Raw genomic sequence first — 20424 nt, forward strand, 5'->3', positions numbered from 1 at the left:
TCGACCTCGGTCTCTTTGCGTTTGAAAGGGCTGCTCTACCAACTGAGCTATGTGGACCACCACTAAAATACTAAATAAAATGATTTACAGAAAGTAGTAATAAAACCCGGATGCAATTGGATGATTAAAAAAACAAAAAGTTTAAAAAACTTGTCAACGTGTCAAGCATAGTAGATATCCATACGTGATAAATACTCGACTCGTATTTGTTTTCAGCAGAGTCGACAATGATTTGTTTTAACCATAGACGATTATTACTTTGGCACCTGAAAAGACACGACACACTAGAGAGAGATGTACTGGAGGGCATGGCGGAGGGCAAAAGAGGCAGAGGAAGACCACAAAGAAGATGGCAACAGGATATACAGGAATGGCTCAACAACGGCGTGACGGAATGTGGCAGATGGGCACAAGACAGAGACTTCTTCCGAAGGACTGTGTGGGAGGCTACGTCCAAGTGATATGCCAGAGAGAGAGAGAGAGAGAGAGAGAGAGAGAGAGAGAGAGAGAGAGAGAGAGAGACGATTATGACTGTGAAGTAGGGGTGTAACTAGAGAATAAGGGTCTCCTTCAGTTATCTCAAAGCGATCATGTTAGAACAGTTATTTCTAGCTATCTTTTACTCTAATGACATATCCAAGTTTATTTTCCTAGCTCAAGGACACTGTTTTATCGGGAAAGAAGAAGGCGTGTTCGATCATAATAATTATCATAGCTACTTGTATCTTGTATGACGTCTCCAAGTTGTGTTTTTCTTGATCAATATACAATGATATCTGGTTATAGACCGCTTTAACGGGAAAATAGCAAAGCACGTTATTAGTCGGATAGAGTACAAATACGGGTTCTGATTTTAGCGAAAGATAAATGTGTCAATTTGAATGAGTAATTAATCGTAACGTACCTCTCATGCGTCACTTTATCCAGATTTTGTTTAAAACCGAAATGTTTATAAACGATAGACACTGATCTACCTTACTCTGGAAAAAAACAATATTTAAACATTGGCCATAAAACTCGTCCTTCAAACATAAATCGATTTAAATCGCCCTGATCTTAGAGAAAAACTAAAAGTCTCATGTTCGAGAGCTTTTTGCCAAGATGAGGGCCCTTTAAATCGATCGATATTTGAAGGACGAGTTTTATGGTCAAATATTTAAAAATATGTTGTTTTTTTTTGTTTTTGTTTTTTTGCAGAGTACGGCAGTGATAAGGTCCACTCAATGAACAATCTGTATCAAGTTAGACTCATCAAATTCAAATCGGTCGTATGTTGGGTTGGAGCAGTTTTAAAAATGCGATTATTGATGCTGTGTGTTGAGTTAAAATACTCAAAACATTCGCCAATCGGAAATAACACACACAACTAACTGTAACCTTAAATGATCATTGTCTGCTTGAGAGAATTGAATGAGAACCAATCATACAAAGGCTGTCTAAGAAAAACAACAATGAGATGAGAGATGACAATTTCGTTCTCTTCATAAAATTAAATTGAACAGAAATATACATATTTTTTTTTAAGCATTTGTGTTCATTTCCCTTAGTAATTAAGTCAATCTGAACTCCAGCCTTATACTTGTATTGAAGAAAGCCAATTATTAACGCCTTCAGAGCTGTCTATTTGATTTTTTTTTAAATTGTATTTTCCAAGGAAAAAAAATCAAAAGGTCACGAAAAATAATATTACAAATCAATTATTTGCCCTCAGAATAATCAAAATATCCTCCAAAATTCTAAATACAGTTTCTTAGCAACCAAACTCTTCTTTTCAACAAGATTTATTCAATCAAAAACGTCTGTGCAGTTCTAAAGTTGGAGCTAAAAATTTGTAATTCTACGATTTCTTCGTAGCCCTGGGCAAGTCTGCATCTAGAGGCACTGGGTTACAATTTTGAAAAATAACATCCCAACAAAAATTAAACTCTATTCTATTCGAAAAATAGAACAACACTGATAAGAAACTTAATCAAACCTTCTTAGAGACGCCCCCTCTTGAAAAACAGGTTGATTAATCTTAGACCTCTCAGCAATTGCCGATAAAAGATTAAGGGGTCTAATCAATTAAAAGTCACGTGAAAATAAAGAGTATTTGGATGTTTTTTTATCAGGGGGCGTAACCGCTAACGCATCCTTTCTTGCTATAACACTATAAAACCTGGAGACGGATTGTGAAACGCTCAGTCATAGCTGGACTTGCAAAGGAAAGTCAATCTTCCATTACAAAAGTTTACAGACAAAAAAATCGACACCCGCGCAACAACCAGAGTTGGACTAGCAGAAACCAAATCAGCATTTCATCCACGGGAATTCATAGACACTGAAATCGACACCCCAGTACAAGATGGCGTCATTTTCATTGTTAACGTTTCTGGCAGTCGTCCTTGGTCACAGCATTGGATTGGGTGAGAACATTTCTCCTCCTTACTCTCTTCCTGCTCGTCCTCCTCCACTTCTGCCCCTGCTCCTCCTCCACTTCTGCCCCTGCTCCTCCTCCTCCTCTTACTACTACTACTACGTGGTGGTCGACGTAAACAACATGTAATTGAAACAACAGTCCCGCGACGTCCAGTGAACTGTCATCGTTCAACTCGACCACCACAGACGTTAACAAAAATATTGACAAATGACACAAGACCAAGTCATGGAAATCATAACATTTGTATTGGCCATATTAACGCACAGTCATCGAGAAACAAGACATTCGATATAATCGATGTCATAGATCAACACGATATCGATATTCTATATATAACTGAATCATGGTTGCGTCAGTTCGGTGATGAACCTATAATGAAAGAAATGACACCTCCCGGCTACAAGATGGAATCGTTCCCAAGAAATGGACGATCAGGAGGGGGGATCGCCATCATATACAAACACGCTCTTTCGTCTAAAATACAAAACAGGCCAATTTCGTTCAAAAGTTTCGAGTGTGTCCAAACCACATTGACCTACCCTCAAATTTCATTTTTAATCACTTGTATTTACAGACCACCCCCAAGCAAAAAGAACAAACTGAGACAGAATGATTTTGCTGACGAATTTTCAGATTTTGTATCAAAAGACACATCAAATAAGCGAAAAATTTATATCGGCGATTTTAATATTCAGTTTGATGTTGATCAGAATAGTCTCGTTAAAATTATAAAAAATATGCTGAATGAACATGGCCTCACTCAGTTAGTGACCTCTCCAACTCAAAGATTGGGGCACATCTTGGACTGGTTCATCATTGACACACCCTCGCTTGTTGAATCAATTAAAAATATCAAAAAAAGAAATTTCAGACCACAATCTGATTCTGGCAACTCTCAAATGCATCAAAGAGAAAGCAAAGAAAGTCAAGATAGTGTCTAGGGATACCAAAAAAATAGACATTAGTTCCTTCAAAAACAATCTGTCAGAGGAACTAGGAAGAATGGATATACCATCAGCACAGAAAACGGACGAGGTACTGCGCAACGTCATCGACAGGCATGCGCCAAAGACAACTAGAATAATAAATTCCAGGAAACCGTCTCCGTGGTTTAACCAGAGTGAAAAAACTGCCAAAAGGGAAAAAAGGAATGCAGAGGCATCGTGGAGAAAATCGGGCCTTGAGATTGACCGGCTGATATATATAGCAAAAAAGCATGAGTATAAAACCACCTGCAAAAGAGCAAAAAGAAACTATTATAACACAAAACTGTCATCAGTGAGGGACACTAAGGAATTTTTCTCTGTTTCAAAGGAACTTTTAGGGGAAGAAAAGGGCATGTGTCTACCCACTAATATCCCGGTAGAAAAGCAGCCGGATGCATTTTCAGATTTCTTTTCGGGAAAAATATCGAAAATTCGGAACAATTTGGACCTCGTGCAAAATGAAGATATAAATTTCCACCCTTTTTCGGGTTCACAGGGATTCTCTTGTTTTAAAGAAACAACTGAAGAAGAGATTTCTAAAATAATTTTTTCATCTTCCTCGAAGTCATGTGATTTAGATCCTTTACCAACTAATATTTTGAAATTATGTCTTCCTGAATTGATACCTTGCATAACTTATATTATAAATCAGTCACTTATCTCAGGACAAGTCCCAGATATCTATAAACATGCAATTGTAAAGCCTCTCATAAAAAAGCAAAATCTCAATGTAAATGACCTTAGTAACTACCGTCCCGTCTCAAATCTGCCATTTCTTTCTAAAATCCTTGAAAAAGTTGTACTCAGACGTCTTTCACAACATCTCCATGAAAACAATCTATGGGAAAAATTTCAGTCAGCTTATCGTTCTTACCATAGCACAGAAACTGCTCTGTGCTGTGTTGCGAGTGATTTGCTTGATGTTTTAGATAAAGGTTCTGTTTCTCTTCTGACATTGTTAGACCTTTCGGCGGCGTTTGATACTATTGATCACGGTATTCTCATTAAACGACTTAATATAACCTTTGGCTTGTCTGGGACTGTCTTGCAGTGGTTTGAATCTTATTTAGATGGCAGAAAGCAACAGGTTATGATTTTAGATAAACTTTCTCGTCAACATACATTGTCTTTTGGTGTTCCTCAAGGCTCTGTTTTGGGTCCAATTCTTTTTGTTTTGTATACTTCTCCATTATCTAATGTCATCACTGGTCATGGGCTGCGCTATCATCTCTATGCAGATGATACGCAACTTTATGCTACTGATAAAACTAAAAATCTCGAAAATATTGTGAAACGTGTGGAAGAATGTGTGACGGATGTGAAGGAGTGGATGGATGCAAACAAGTTGAAAATGAATGAGTCAAAAACAGAAGTGATGATTGTGGGAAATAGAGGGCAGTTGAAGGTGAATGATGGTCTTGAGGTGTTGATTGGGGGGTGAAAAGATCAAGGTTTCAAAGACTGTGAAAAATTTGGGTGTCTATTTGATTCAGAAATGAAAATGTCAGCTCACATTTCTGCTCTCTGTAAATCTTTATACTTTCAATTGAAGAAAATCAGTTCAATCCGTCAGTATATTGCAATTGGAACATGTAAAACATTGGTTGTTTCCCTCATTTTTTCGAAACTAGACTATTGTAACTCACTGCTTGTCAACTTGCCTCAGGCTTCTATTAAACAATTGCAACTACTGCAAAACAGTGCAGCAAGATTAGTTTTTGGCAAAAAAAAATTTGATCATGCAACCCCTTTGTTGGCCTCTCTCCACTGGTTGCCCATTGAAAAGCGCACATATTACAAAGCAGCGTGTCTTGTTTATAAGTGTTTGGCTGGTATAGCACCGGCATATCTCACAGATCACGTGGTCATGTGTAAATTTGAAAATTACACTTTAAGATCATGTAATGACCAAACGAAAATTTCGGAAAAAAGATCAAGAACAAAATTTGGTGATAGATCGTTTGCTTGTTTCGGCCCCAAGATTTGGAATGAACTACCACGTGGTCTGAGGGAGTGCAAGTCTTTACCTACTTTTAAAAAGAATCTCAAGACACATTTTTACTATATTTGTTTTTCTTGACTCTATATGAATCCTTGATCTGGCTATGAATTGTTATTGTTATTATTATTTTATTTTTTTATTTTTTTTTTCACTTAAAATTGATATTTATATTGTAAAGTGCCCAGAGCTTGTGTTTACACGAGAATGAGCGCTATATAAATGTGTATTATTATTATTATTATTATTATTACTACTACTACTACTACTACTACTACTACTACTACTACTACTACTACTACTACTACTATTACTAGTAGTAGTAGTAGTAGTATTACTACTACTACTTCTACTACTACTATTACTACTACTACTACTACTACTACTACTACTACTACTACTACTACTACTACTACTACTACTACTACTGCTGCTGCTGCTGCTACTACTACTACTAGTACTACTACTACCACTACTACTACTAGTGCTAGTACTACTACTACTACTACTACTACAACTACTACTATTACTACTACTACTACTACTACTGTTGCGTAGTTGCACACATATGTAATGGCTTGTGATCGTATAGTGGTGTTTTTGATAGATGGTAGTATTATCCTTTGCGTTGTGTTGTAGATGTTAATAATGACGAAAGAGTTCAGGGGCCGGTGATGATAATTGAATGCACAACATCAAGACATTCAAATAAAAGTCCAGATTCCAAGTTTCATTTCTTACAGTTTTATTTGTTTGTGATAAATTCAATATCCAAATCATGATAAATTCCAAATCCAAATCAAATAGCATGGTCATAATTCAATCAGTTTCATAAATTCCAAATCCGTAAAATCAGTCCACATGTAAAGTCAATTTTGCCTAAGTAACCATTTTCAATATTCGTGGAATATTCCTAAGTCCGTAAAAGCAAATAAATGATGGTGATCACAAAAGGTTTAAAGTGTGCAGCTCATGGTCAAGTAGAATCAGAATAATAATCCCGTTTTCCTCGAAACATCCTCTTTTATCCCTATCAAAATTTTACCCACAGTTCCATTGTTACCACGCCCACTTGCAGTTTTGACAGTTCCCTGTCAGTCTATAATCCAACCCCTAAGAGTAAGACCAAATCATAATCAAACCTGAAACGTCAATTCCTACATATTGATGTTAAACCCTGCCTTTTATGATATAACATTATTTGATAAATGCCCCTTTCACCTGTTTCAACACCCCTAAACCAATTTAAGAATGATTGATTAAATAGTACTCAACATGATAACCTGTCCAGTAACTTTGACATAAAAACTGCCCAAACCTATCATGCATGGACCAAGTTTAACTGATATGCCTGCATTATGTACTCACTAAACCCATTTGCTGATATATAATTGACAGTTTGCACCAAATGTCTTAGATAACCTTTGCATAGGCTTACTCTCTTACATACGCCCCTTTCTTAGAATTTAAATTGACTTAAAACAATTTCAATTAAAAAAAAACAGTAAGAGATTAAATATATATGTAATGTCGAATTAAAATGTAATAAACAAATGTAAGAAATAGTCTAATTTAAAAAAAATGATAAATACTTATACCAGTTAAATATTTTAAAACTTTAAATTTTAAATTCTAAAACACCAAAGTTGATTACAAATTCATATATATATTGATTATAGGTTTTAAAGTATTAAATTCACAAACATCAAATTTGATTACAACATCTAAATAGATATATATCGATTATAGATTCTTTTTTTTTCTCTCAAATTACAACATCAACAGTAAGGTATCTATCATTTAAAAGTGATTAAAATTTAAATTTACCAACACCAAAATTGATTAAAACATTTATATATTTATCAATTATACTTTTAAGGTATTACAACATCGACAGTAAGATATCAATTAATTAAAAGTTCAAAGAAAAATTATCTTTTCACCTTAAATTTCACCTTCATAGCAATAAAAGTGTTTAATTCTCGTCATCTCCCATCACACATAAATATTATTGCGTGAAAAAGGATGGTTCAGTTTCCATTTGTGATATACTCACGTTGAATTATTCAATCTCAAATTCAACTCTATACGACATGGGTGATAATCTCAGCTTCCATGTATGTCTACTCATTTCCTGACATATCAAAACCAGTACCTTGTATATTTCCTTATATTGTATGATTCCATTTAAACAACATTATTACATTAATTCCTACTTATAATATGTGGTACAAATAATGTATTATAGACATCTAGATCCATATACGAAGGATTACATTTCAATTAGTAATAAATAAAAAAAATATTTAAAAATAAATCATAATAATAGCATTATCATCATTTTAAAATTGAAGTTGAAGTTATTATCATTCACTGTTCATTGTTGACGTTTCAATTTTTAAAAGCTTTTTAAATCATCAGGGTGTAGTTTACAACTTCATTGATATCAAATTGTTCTTTGTGGTCATCCATCAGAGGTCACATTTCTCAGTAATCCGTTCGTTTTGAGAATGGTCATCCTGTAAAAATTGTCAGTAATTGTTAATTAAGTCATTGTCTCCATTTAGAATGAGTTTTCATGTAATGAAAAAAATATATCAACTATAAGAGTTGAGGTGTTTGCATCAAGTCTACGTGTTGCATTGTTGTGTGTGTTGTGGTCACTGCATAGCCCAAGTGTCATACAGTCACTTTATTTATTGTTAATTAATTAAAAACTTTTTCCTCTGTAAATGTCTTAGAATTATCACAATAATGTCTTCACATTCAAATATTTAGCGTTGAATAAATAATCAAACAATAGTCTGTCCGGCTTGTTCACATCACATATTTAGTGTTTAGTAAATAATCAGTCATTAGTCTGTCCGACTTATTCATATTTAGTACAGTGTAAATAACTAAATAAGTAAAATCTAACATAGTATGTGATTGTGGGCTGTTACTAAAGTGACCAACTTTTGCAATTAGTGTGTTGTATTTGTTCGAGTCTTTTGAATTGGGACGAAAAAGACTCTACAGGTAGCAAACGTATGCTTAACCTGTTGGGTTGTTTCTTGGTCTTGTGACGTCGCTGTAATCCATTCATCTCCGGCATCTGGGTCGATTCTCCTCGTTGATATTTGTGGTTGTCTCGTGTATACGTTGAATCTCATTGTAGATGAAATTGTAAAAAATTCAAGATTAACTGTGTGCGAGAAGTTTGATTTATCCAGCAAGTCAAAAGAAAGTTGTGAACTCAGCCATGTGTTGACAAAGAGTTCGTGTGTAGTAGTCGACAGAGGTCGTGTGTTGTAATTGTCTGTGTTTGTTGATCGAGTTTTGATGAGGTGGCATGTGAGTACACACCAGGTAGATGATGTAATCTGTAGGGTACCGGTGGGTGACGTGAGTCCAAACACCAGGTAAAGGATGTAACAATAACGTAGTCTAGTAGACTATGTAGTAGGGTCGAATAAGGTCAACAATATTTTCGTTATTTGAACGCAGGTTGTTGAATATCATACGATAATGAATCCAAGGAAATCGCTCATGTGGCGTTTTGCGATACTTTTTCCTGCATTGTCTTATATACATATATAGCCTTTATCTTTTACAATGATACTAAGACAGGCTTTATTATAATATTCAATGTTGTAGATATGGGTGCTGCACACTTGTGTATTAACATAAGTTTAAATTTGAATACGCTCACCACTGCATATGAAGGAAGTAGTATTGTTCACAATTGGACATCATTTTTGTAAAAACAATCGTATCTTGAACGTTTATGTAATTATTGACATCGTACATCGTTGGGTATTGTTGTCGTAGAAGTAAATACAAGTAATCCTATTGTTCAATAAAGAATGTAAATATAAAAAGGTTCATGGAAGAAATCTGTGTTGATACAGATATTATTTTATGAATTCTGTCAAGTTTGTATAAGTTGAAAGGTACGATGTAATTGAGGTTGCTGTGTATTTGTAGTCTGTAGATTGTGTTGATTCTGGACGTTTCAATGGCGTAGTGTTTTGTCGATATGCTTACTCCATTTCAAGGTATTCGTGGATAGACCAAAGGGATTAGGACATTTCCGACCTCTGTTGTGGTTGTGTTTGAGTTGGCTCTGTCGTTGCCATCAGCGTTCCCGTTATGACTGATGTTTTCAAGTGTCCTCTTTCGTGATGACTGTATAATGTTTTAGTGTAAACTCTACTTCTACCTTTGATTAACTCGAATTATTCCCCTTAGAAAATCCCTAATTTAATGAACTATGATCTTGTTTATTTTATCATTATTATTGGTGTTATCGTAGCACTTCCTACCATTTCAATTTATTGCTGAATGATTACACACTTAAGATTTGACAATTGAACATAACTTCTTCTTCAACTCAGTTACAAATTTTATGATATAAATGTTAGATTCAAACCACGCAGTAAATATTGATTACAATTACAACAGCAAATTGATAGGAGAAAAGGATGATAATCAAAATATTCGCAGTAACAATATACACTCTGCTCAATAAAAATTCAATGTCTCACACCTTTGCCCTCGGCTTATAATAATATTCATATAACTCATTGCGATGTAATCTCGCGCCTCTTAATATAGCATTGATAAATGTGTGCGCTTTAACCACGCGCCTCGTATTTATAAAAATTCACCGCCTTCTGCATCATTTCATAATGTTAAACCATGCGCTTTAATCAAACGCAAAATAAAATATTCCCGAACGCCTCATTCCTGCGTCTCGTAATTTAAATCGTGTGCACTTTAATTACAAGATATGAAGTGAATAGAAAAGTGCCAGAAGACAATAGAGAATAAAATTTTTTTCGCGGCGGTGGTGGGGTTTGAACCTGCGACCTTATTGGTACGACAACTCCGCCTGGCAGGTGAGAGCGTGGCTCTACCGTGTGAGCTATCCACGAACACAAAAATATTCGTTTCAAACTCAAAGTCATTACTAGATCCCTCTCTCACCCACTTCTTGAGACCACCGATTCGTTCGTACACCACCATCGCGAATAATTATGACCAGCAGTTAAGCTTAATAGCCAATATTCTCAACACAAACATATAACATAGAAACGATTGAGACATTGAGTATGCTCCGGTGTATGGGGTGAATTTTTAATTCAGAAAAGTGAGTGGAGCAGGCACTTATGTTGGTAACAACAAGATATGAAGTGAATAGAAAAGTGCCAGAAGACAATAGAGAATAAAATTTTTTTCGCGGCGGTGGTGGGGTTTGAACCTGCGACCTTATTGGTACGACAACTCCGCCTGGCAGGTGAGAGCGTGGCTCTACCGTGTGAGCTATCCACGAACACAAAAATATTCGTTTCAAACTCAAAGTCATTACTAGATCCCTCTCTCACCCACTTCTTGAGACCACCGATTCGTTCGTACACCACCATCGCGAATAATTATGACCAGCAGTTAAGCTTAATAGCCAATATTCTCAACACAAACATATAACATAGAAACGATTGAGACATTGAGTATGCTCCGGTGTATGGGGTGAATTTTTAATTCAGAAAAGTGAGTGGAGCAGGCACTTATGTTGGTAACAACAAGATATGAAGTGAATAGAAAAGTGCCAGAAGACAATAGAGAATAAAATTTTTTTCGCGGCGGTGGTGGGGTTTGAACCTGCGACCTTATTGGTACGACAACTCCGCCTGGCAGGTGAGAGCGTGGCTCTACCGTGTGAGCTATCCACGAACACAAAAATATTCGTTTCAAACTCAAAGTCATTACTAGATCCCTCTCTCACCCACTTCTTGAGACCACCGATTCGTTCGTACACCACCATCGCGAATAATTATGACCAGCAGTTAAGCTTAATAGCCAATATTCTCAACACAAACATATAACATAGAAACGATTGAGACATTGAGTATGCTCCGGTGTATGGGGTGAATTTTTAATTCAGAAAAGTGAGTGGAGCAGGCACTTATGTTGGTAACAACAAGATATGAAGTGAATAGAAAAGTGCCAGAAGACAATAGAGAATAAAATTTTTTTCGCGGCGGTGGTGGGGTTTGAACCTGCGACCTTATTGGTACGACAACTCCGCCTGGCAGGTGAGAGCGTGGCTCTACCGTGTGAGCTATCCACGAACACAAAAATATTCGTTTCAAACTCAAAGTCATTACTAGATCCCTCTCTCACCCACTTCTTGAGACCACCGATTCGTTCGTACACCACCATCGCGAATAATTATGACCAGCAGTTAAGCTTAATAGCCAATATTCTCAACACAAACATATAACATAGAAACGATTGAGACATTGAGTATGCTCCGGTGTATGGGGTGAATTTTTAATTCAGAAAAGTGAGTGGAGCAGGCACTTATGTTGGTAACAACAAGATATGAAGTGAATAGAAAAGTGCCAGAAGACAATAGAGAATAAAATTTTTTTCGCGGCGGTGGTGGGGTTTGAACCTGCGACCTTATTGGTACGACAACTCCGCCTGGCAGGTGAGAGCGTGGCTCTACCGTGTGAGCTATCCACGAACACAAAAATATTCGTTTCAAACTCAAAGTCATTACTAGATCCCTCTCTCACCCACTTCTTGAGACCACCGATTCGTTCGTACACCACCATCGCGAATAATTATGACCAGCAGTTAAGCTTAATAGCCAATATTCTCAACACAAACATATAACATAGAAACGATTGAGACATTGAGTATGCTCCGGTGTATGGGGTGAATTTTTAATTCAGAAAAGTGAGTGGAGCAGGCACTTATGTTGGTAACAACAAGATATGAAGTGAATAGAAAAGTGCCAGAAGACAATAGAGAATAAAATTTTTTTCGCGGCGGTGGTGGGGTTTGAACCTGCGACCTTATTGGTACGACAACTCCGCCTGGCAGGTGAGAGCGTGGCTCTACCGTGTGAGCTATCCACGAACACAAAAATATTCGTTTCAAACTCAAAGTCATTACTAGATCCCTCTCTCACCCACTTCTTGAGACCACCGATTCGTTCGTACACCACCATCGCGAATAATTATGACCAGCAGTTAAGCTTAATAGCCAATATTCTCAACACAAACATATAACATAGAAACGATTGAGACATTGAGTATGCTCCGGTGTATGGGGTGAATTTTTAATTCAGAAAAGTGAGTGGAGCAGGCACTTATGTTGGTAACAACAAGATATGAAGTGAATAGAAAAGTGCCAGAAGACAATAGAGAATAAAATTTTTTTCGCGGCGGTGGTGGGGTTTGAACCTGCGACCTTATTGGTACGACAACTCCGCCTGGCAGGTGAGAGCGTGGCTCTACCGTGTGAGCTATCCACGAACACAAAAATATTCGTTTCAAACTCAAAGTCATTACTAGATCCCTCTCTCACCCACTTCTTGAGACCACCGATTCGTTCGTACACCACCATCGCGAATAATTATGACCAGCAGTTAAGCTTAATAGCCAATATTCTCAACACAAACATATAACATAGAAACGATTGAGACATTGAGTATGCTCCGGTGTATGGGGTGAATTTTTAATTCAGAAAAGTGAGTGGAGCAGGCACTTATGTTGGTAACAACAAGATATGAAGTGAATAGAAAAGTGCCAGAAGACAATAGAGAATAAAATTTTTTTCGCGTCTTACATCACTGCGCTTATTTACCCAATATGCATATACAGCATTTTACCATATGGGTTACTTATAATTCGCTGATTCTTAACAAGTTAACCACTTGTGTCACAAATATTATCAGCTCACATGACATGATAATGCATTTTCAATATTTTGTTATTCTTCCGTAATAACATTTTAACTCCAATTAAAAGACATCAGTCTTTCATAATAATTAATACTCCGTCATTTTATTTGTTCTCCGACTTTAAACCAAAAGTCCGTTATTCCGTTATTATGAGAATATTGCTCCTTTAAAAAAAATTACGACGAAACGCATTTCAAAACAAAACAAAACATGACAACGATTGACTCATATTCCGCATAAATCATTTCAACTTAATTTCCAGTGATAAAATCCAAATGTCTTATGTAATCTATTATAACGCCATGTCTCATTACACAAGTAAATAAGCTCTGTTGTCGATTACTTGGCTGCGTTAACCACACATTAATTACCAAGAAAACAAACAGATATAAAACTTTGCTCTTTGTCATGAACCCATGAATCTCAAAGAGTCAATATCAACCCACCAATTCATCCCTACCGACGGGAGAAAAATATAATCAATGATGTTGTAATATAACAATAAATACCATAAGACATTTTTCAATTATCAAAACTTATAATTTACGTGTTGTTATTGCCATCATCTTCTTGAGTCATTTTGACAGAAAATAAAAACGTAACAACATTAAAGAATGGACCAACTGTTTATGTAATTCCAACAGTAACAGACAAAAATTGAAATAAAAATCGACACATCTTTGTTACTGATATTAACAATATTTCAATGCAAAATAATTCCACTACTTCACCTTCAAAATTGATATTCATTTTCTTTCCCAAATAAAACTATTTTCCTATTTGTTCACAATTTTTCACTTCAAAATTCGAGTCTCACAAAAACTTCAATAGATGTTAACACTGCAACAATATACATTTCTTGTGTATCCATGGTTCGGAATAATAACATCTTTACATCCTGGTATCACGCCACCAAATAACATATATAAGAATCCTGGTCACGGCACCAAATAAGATGCATAATGTTGCGTAGTCGCAATGGCTTGTGATCGTATAGTGGTGTTTTTGATAGATGGTAGTATTATCCTTTGCGTCGTGTTGTAGATGTTAATAATGACGAAAGAGTTCAGGGGCCGGTGATGATAATTGAATGCACAACATCAAGACATTCAAATAAAAGTCCAGATTCCAAGTTTCATTTCTTACAGTTTTATTTGTTTGTGATAAATTCAATATCCAAATCATGATAAATTCCAAATCCAAATCAAATAGCATGGTCATAATTCAATCAGTTTCATAAATTCCAAATCCGTAAAATCAGTCCACATGTAAAGTCAATTTTGCCTAAGTAACCATTTTCAATATTCGTGGAATATTCCTAAGTCCGTAAAAGCAAATAAATGATGGTGAGCACAAAAGGTTTAAAGTGTGCAGCTCATGGTCAAGTAGAATCAGAATAATAATCCCGTTTTCCTCGAAACATCCTCTTTTATCCCTATCAAAATTTTACCCACAGTTCCATTGTTACCACGCCCCCTTGCAGTTTTGACAGTTCCCTGTCAGTCTATAATCCAACCCCTAAGAGTAAGACCAAATCATAATCAAACCTGAAACGTCAATTCCTACATATTGATGTTAAACCCCGCCTTTTATGATATAACATTATTTTGATAAATGCCCCTTTCACCTGTTTCAACACCCCTAAACCAATTTAAGAATGATTGATTAAATAGTACTCAACATGATAACCTGTCCAGTAACTTTGACATAAAAACTGCCCAAACCTATCATGCATGGACCAAGTTTAACTGATATGCCTGCATTATGTACTCACTAAACCCATTTGCTGATATATAATTGACAGTTTGCACCAAATGTCTTAGATAACATTTTGCATAGGCTTACTCTCTTACACTACTACTACTACTACTACTACTACTACTACTACTACTACTACTACTGCTACTACTATTACTACTAATCCTACTATTACTACTACTACTACTACTACTACTACTACTAATACTACTACTACTACTACTACTACTGCTTCCTGTAATACATCTTCTTCAATACATTCCTCATACTACCTTGCCAATTGGATTCAGTAGTCTGATGTCACGCGCCCGGCAACGGCGGCCATCTTGGTTCTAAACAAAGAAAATCTTTACTTTTTATTCTTCATGCTGGGGAGAACTTTTCATTCCCTTTTCATATGCCTTGTGATCAGAATGTGTAAAAGTCAAAACATGATCAAATTGATGGTTTTTTTCCTCTGGATACGCTTCTAAGCTCGCCGGAGAAATATTTCATACGGCGTCCGCCATTGTTCCGATAGTCTAGAGCCAGTGTTACTAAGTTACCATACGTCATTAGGAAGGAAGTGACGTTACGACTATTGAATCCTATTATATTTCCTCGTCGTCCTTCTTCTACTCCGTGTCTTCCCGCTGCCATCGTTAACTAATATTCTCACATAAGAACCCACTAGGTCTCATATTTTGACGTCATCTTTTAGGTTTGTTCAGGGCAAGTGAGTTGCCGTTAGTAATACTCAAGGAAACAAGTGATCCCATTGGTTAAACTATTGAGTACAACTCACGATATGTTTTCTATTTTGGCAATGACTTGTCATTTGACGTCATTTTTTGTGAGTGTCAGGCTATAAGTTAACGATGGCTACGGTCTCCTCCTCCTTATCGTTATCATCATAGTCATCGTAATTTCCAAATCTTTATCTTCCAACATTTTTCTTTTCCCTCTTCATTTTCTTCTTGTTGTTGTTGTTGTTGTTGTTGTTGTTGTTGTTCTTCTTCTTCTTCTTCTTCTTCTTCTTCTTCTTCTTCTTCTTCTTCTTCTTCTTCTTCTTCTTCTTCTTCTTCTTCTTCTTCTTCTTCATCCTCCTCCTTCTCCTTCTTGTTTTGACGTAATTCCCAAATTTTCGTGTGATCCGTCAATCCCCAAGTTTGCTTTATGACTGGGAGTAACCATACTTTTTCCAAGATTCAATTTATTTTCTTATGTTTTAGAAAATGTTTAATAATAATAATAATAATAATAATAATAATAATAATAATAATAATAATAATAATAATAATAATAATAATAATAATAATAATAATAATAATAATGATAATAGTAATAATAATAATAATAATAATAATAATAATAATAATAATAATAATAATAATAATAATAATAATAATAATAATAATAATAATAATAATAATAACAATAATAGTAATAATACTTTACACATCCAAAGGAATATTTTGTACAGGTTAGCTGAAATAATTAATAAGCAAATAACTAGGTGGTATAAATTTGTATGATGGCAGTAATAAATTGTGTAATTGATGTGTATATTGAGTCTCACAAATTCTTACATAAGTTAAGACCAATGACAAGCAATTATAGAATTAATATACATATATATATATATATATATATATATATATATATATATATATATATATAATATAGAATAAAATGCTAAAGTATTAAATGGATATTGTCTAAGATAAAAATTATATAAGCTTAAGTAAGGTCTATTCCTTAAAATTAGTTCTACTTTAAAATCCCGCTTAACGTTAAATTATCTTATAAATTAAATCATTTTAATTTTATTAATCAGTGTATTTAAGGTTAGTTCTTTGGTGAAAAATATTTAAATTATGAAACGATTAAGTGGCCATTGCTTAGGTTCATTATGTTTAAATTATTTCATTAATAAAGGGTATTTATAGAGGAAATCTGTCTCTCAACTGTCTGAAAGACTAGAATTAATCAGGCGTTAGCCGCAGTGCAGCGCCAGAAATTGAGCATGGGCGAGATGGCTTTCTCAAGGCCACACAGTGCAGCGGGTCTTCGAACTCGGTACTTTTCAGGTACGAACCAAAGACGGTAAGCTGAGCCAGTCGTCCTTCAGAGCCGTAAGGCCCATAGAGCCGGAGTTCATCCCGGTTTCCATAGTGTGAAACGGGCAATAACAATTACTTGCTAACCTTTGGATAGGACGCTAGTTTATCGCAAAGTACTTTCCGCCAGATCTATCAGACCCAGCTACCCATTTACTGCTGGGTTGACGGGTGGGGGGGGATCAGAACAAACAAATCTCAACTACACCAGGATTCGATCTTGGTCCCTTTGCGTGTGAAGCGAGTGCTCTACCAACTGAGTTATCAGGATCTCCACCGATGATCCAGGCTGTCCCAGAATTGACTCTCGACTCCTTTGACTCTTTTAGATCTGCTTTTGTGTAAAACGTTTTACGACTCTTATACATTGTTTGACATCATTACCCATATAAAGCTGTAGTCCAACGTGCACATATATGCAGGTCTGATAACCCCATTCATTAAGGGCTCATTGTTGTAATGGAAATCTCAAGTCATGACACAAAGTATTGTCCATTACAACAGTGTTAAAGTAGGTTGGTTCGGATATCAGACCTGCATATATGTACACGTTTCTGTAGTCTATTCTATTCAAGCCAGGATTCATTGGAGACCGTTTTACCTCGAGAAATAAATCAAATTGATTTTTGCCTCGTATTGAAAATCATGTAACATTTTTAAAAGGAAAACTTATTCCAGAAGTTATACTAATAGCCCATTCAGTTTTCAACAAGACGTGGTAAATTTATACGCTAGTCACACAACACTGCTAAAAGCAAGGCGCAAGTTTGGAACCTTACAAGGTATATATATTCATACGACTTCAGTATAAACAGCATAGTTTATTTCCCAATCATACTTTGTAATCAAACTTAGCAAGTATTTACGTAACGTAATGTTCTTATCGATTGCATATTTTCGATTACTTCTGATTTCTTCCTCGTATTAGAACAGCGTCACAATTTGTTCCATTTTTTGTCTCTCGCACCCAATGTAATGTGAACTTGATATTGTGATATTTTCATGTTAAAAAAGAAAGAAAGAAAAAAAAAACAAACGAATAAAAAGAACTTGAGGTTTTGTATATGGTGACATCCACTAAACGCGCTCAAACCGCTTTACAATAGGTCCCTGACCAACAACAACACATAACACGTATGACCTGACATGTCGCCTGTTAGGCGATATTACAATTTTTTGGGACGGAGACAACGCTGTTTATAGCCAGATACTCATTCTACACCCAAGTACGGTGAGAGAATGTGAGTAACGAGCCTTTTCCAAGGTGTGAACTATGCTCCGAGCGAGGCTCAAACCCAGGACATTCAGATCGGAAATCGATTGTAACGCGCCAGGAAGTGAGCAACTTGATTAAAAATAGCATCAGTCCTTTTGAGTTATTAGACTCATGGAGCTGGAGTTTGTCCATGTTTCTGAAGCATGAAACGCACAATAGCAATAACTTGCTATCCTTTAGATAGGACGCTATTCTATCGCACTGTCCTTTCCAATATATCTAATAGAACCAGATACCCTATCACTGCTGGGTGGACAGGGGGTGAGAAATATAAATTCGCTGCACCTGCTGGAATTATTCTTGAACCTTTTCGTATGTGAAGCGAGAGTTCTACAAATCAGTCTGTAAACTGAGTGCATTTATTTTCCTCTCCGGTCCGTCTTGCCCTCCATTTGACCTTTCCTCTCAGTCGGTCACTTGATTTGTCATAGCAAAGTGAGTAGAACTGGCTCGATTATGTGTGCCGGACCAATAATGTCTTCCAGCGTCCAAACAACATAAGTGAAACAACACACAGAGTTTCTTTGTTATTATTTTTAGAACACCTTTTTACATTACATGTAGTTTTGTTTGCTTGTATGTTGCATCTGGTGGTTGTGAGTGAAACACAGAAATGTATAGTGTTTATGAAACACTAGTTGTGCGGCTATGTGGTCTTGTGGTATGACACTCGCTTTTGGATACCTGGCCGTTACCAGCGTTGTCTTAGTCCGAAAAACTATAATATCGCCTAACAGTCGGCATGTCCCGTCCTACATGTTAAATGTTGCTGTTTACCAAGGACCCATGGTAAAGCGCTTTGAGCACATTTAGTGGATATTGCTCTATATAAAGCTCAATTTTTTTCTAGAACAGGAGACTCAGTGTATAGCCCATACTGTCGTTTCTCCCGATTTGGATCTAGGCTCTGTGCACATCAACCAGAGAATAAATTATTGTTTTAATCTTCAGACTCAGCCCTTCGTCTGAATGTATCTCCTGAATCATTCAACACAATGGTCACTGACCAACTCGATCTCACCTGTGTTTCTAACGGCCCTGCCTGGGTCAGTTCTATTGTGTCACTTGAGATCATGAAGAAGGGAGAACATCCAATTGCAGTTATAAGCTTTAAGGGACTCGCTAAGGGAGCAAAATGGAAAGACAATGTTGAGGTATGTTATCAAACACATTGAGACAAACTATTTAAAAAAATAATAAATAAAATAATAATAATAATAATAATAATAATAGTAATAATAATAATAATAATAGTAATAATATAATAATAATAATAATAATAATAATAATAATAATAATAATAATAATAATAATAATAATAATAATGGTGTTGATAATAATAATAATAATAATAATAATAATAATAATAATAATAATAATAATAATAATAATAATAATAATAATAACAATAATAATAATAATAATATTAATAATAATAATAATAATAATAATAATAATAATAATAATAATAATAATAGTAATAATAATAATAATAATAATAATAATAATAATATTAATAATAATAATAATAATAAATAATAATAATAATAAATAAATAATAATAATTAATAATAATATTATAATAATAATAATAATAATAATAATAATAATAATAATAATAATAATAATAATAATAATAATAATAATAATAATAATAATAATAATAATAATAATAATAATAATAATAATAATAATAAATAATAATAATAATAATAATAATAATAATAATAATAATAATAATATAATAATAATAATAATAATAATAATAATAATAATAATAATAATAATAATAATAATAATAATAATAATAATAATATAATAAATAATATATAATATATAATAATAATAATAATAATAATAGTTGGATATCATCAGTTTCAAATGTTACAACTGAAATGCGGGGTCTGGTTTTTGGTTTTGTTTGGAAAGTCATTATTGCTTGAAATTAGACAAAATCGAGTGTTGGGTTTTTTTCATAGGCAGGCCCGTGTTACCGGCGTTTCTTATCAAATGGCAATCAAAAGGACCCGGATATAGCTGTTTTCATGGTGTTCTCTTTTTAAAAAGGATAACTTGCAGGACATTGTCAGAGGAAGGGTCAACTGTCAGCCTACCTCATACTCTTTAGTAAAAGAAAGAGTCTGCGTAGTCGCTG

The 20424-nt window shown here is 34.9% G+C and overlaps 1 protein-coding gene across 3 annotated transcripts in view; it reads left to right on the forward strand.

Annotated features, from left to right (window-relative positions):
• Nucleotides 1-2184: 2184 nt before the first annotated feature.
• Nucleotides 2185-20424, forward strand: part of LOC144960862 (uncharacterized) — a 38699-nt gene continuing 20459 nt past the window's right edge. For 2 of the 3 annotated variants that reach the window (XM_078894248.1, XM_078894249.1), the window contains exons 1-2: nt 2185-2405; nt 19221-19423. In XM_078894248.1, the coding sequence (XP_078750374.1) occupies nt 2345-2405; nt 19221-19423 (264 nt within the window). In that variant the 5' untranslated portion in view covers nt 2185-2344. The remainder of the gene's footprint in view (nt 2406-19220; nt 19424-20424) is intronic. The other variant, XM_078894250.1, reaches the window with a different exon arrangement.

Source organism: Berghia stephanieae, chromosome 15 (genome assembly GCF_034508935.2).
Source record: "Berghia stephanieae isolate SIO BIC M18660-M18661 chromosome 15, UCSD_Bste_1.3, whole genome shotgun sequence".
Taxonomy (NCBI): Eukaryota; Metazoa; Mollusca; class Gastropoda; order Nudibranchia; family Aeolidiidae; genus Berghia; species Berghia stephanieae.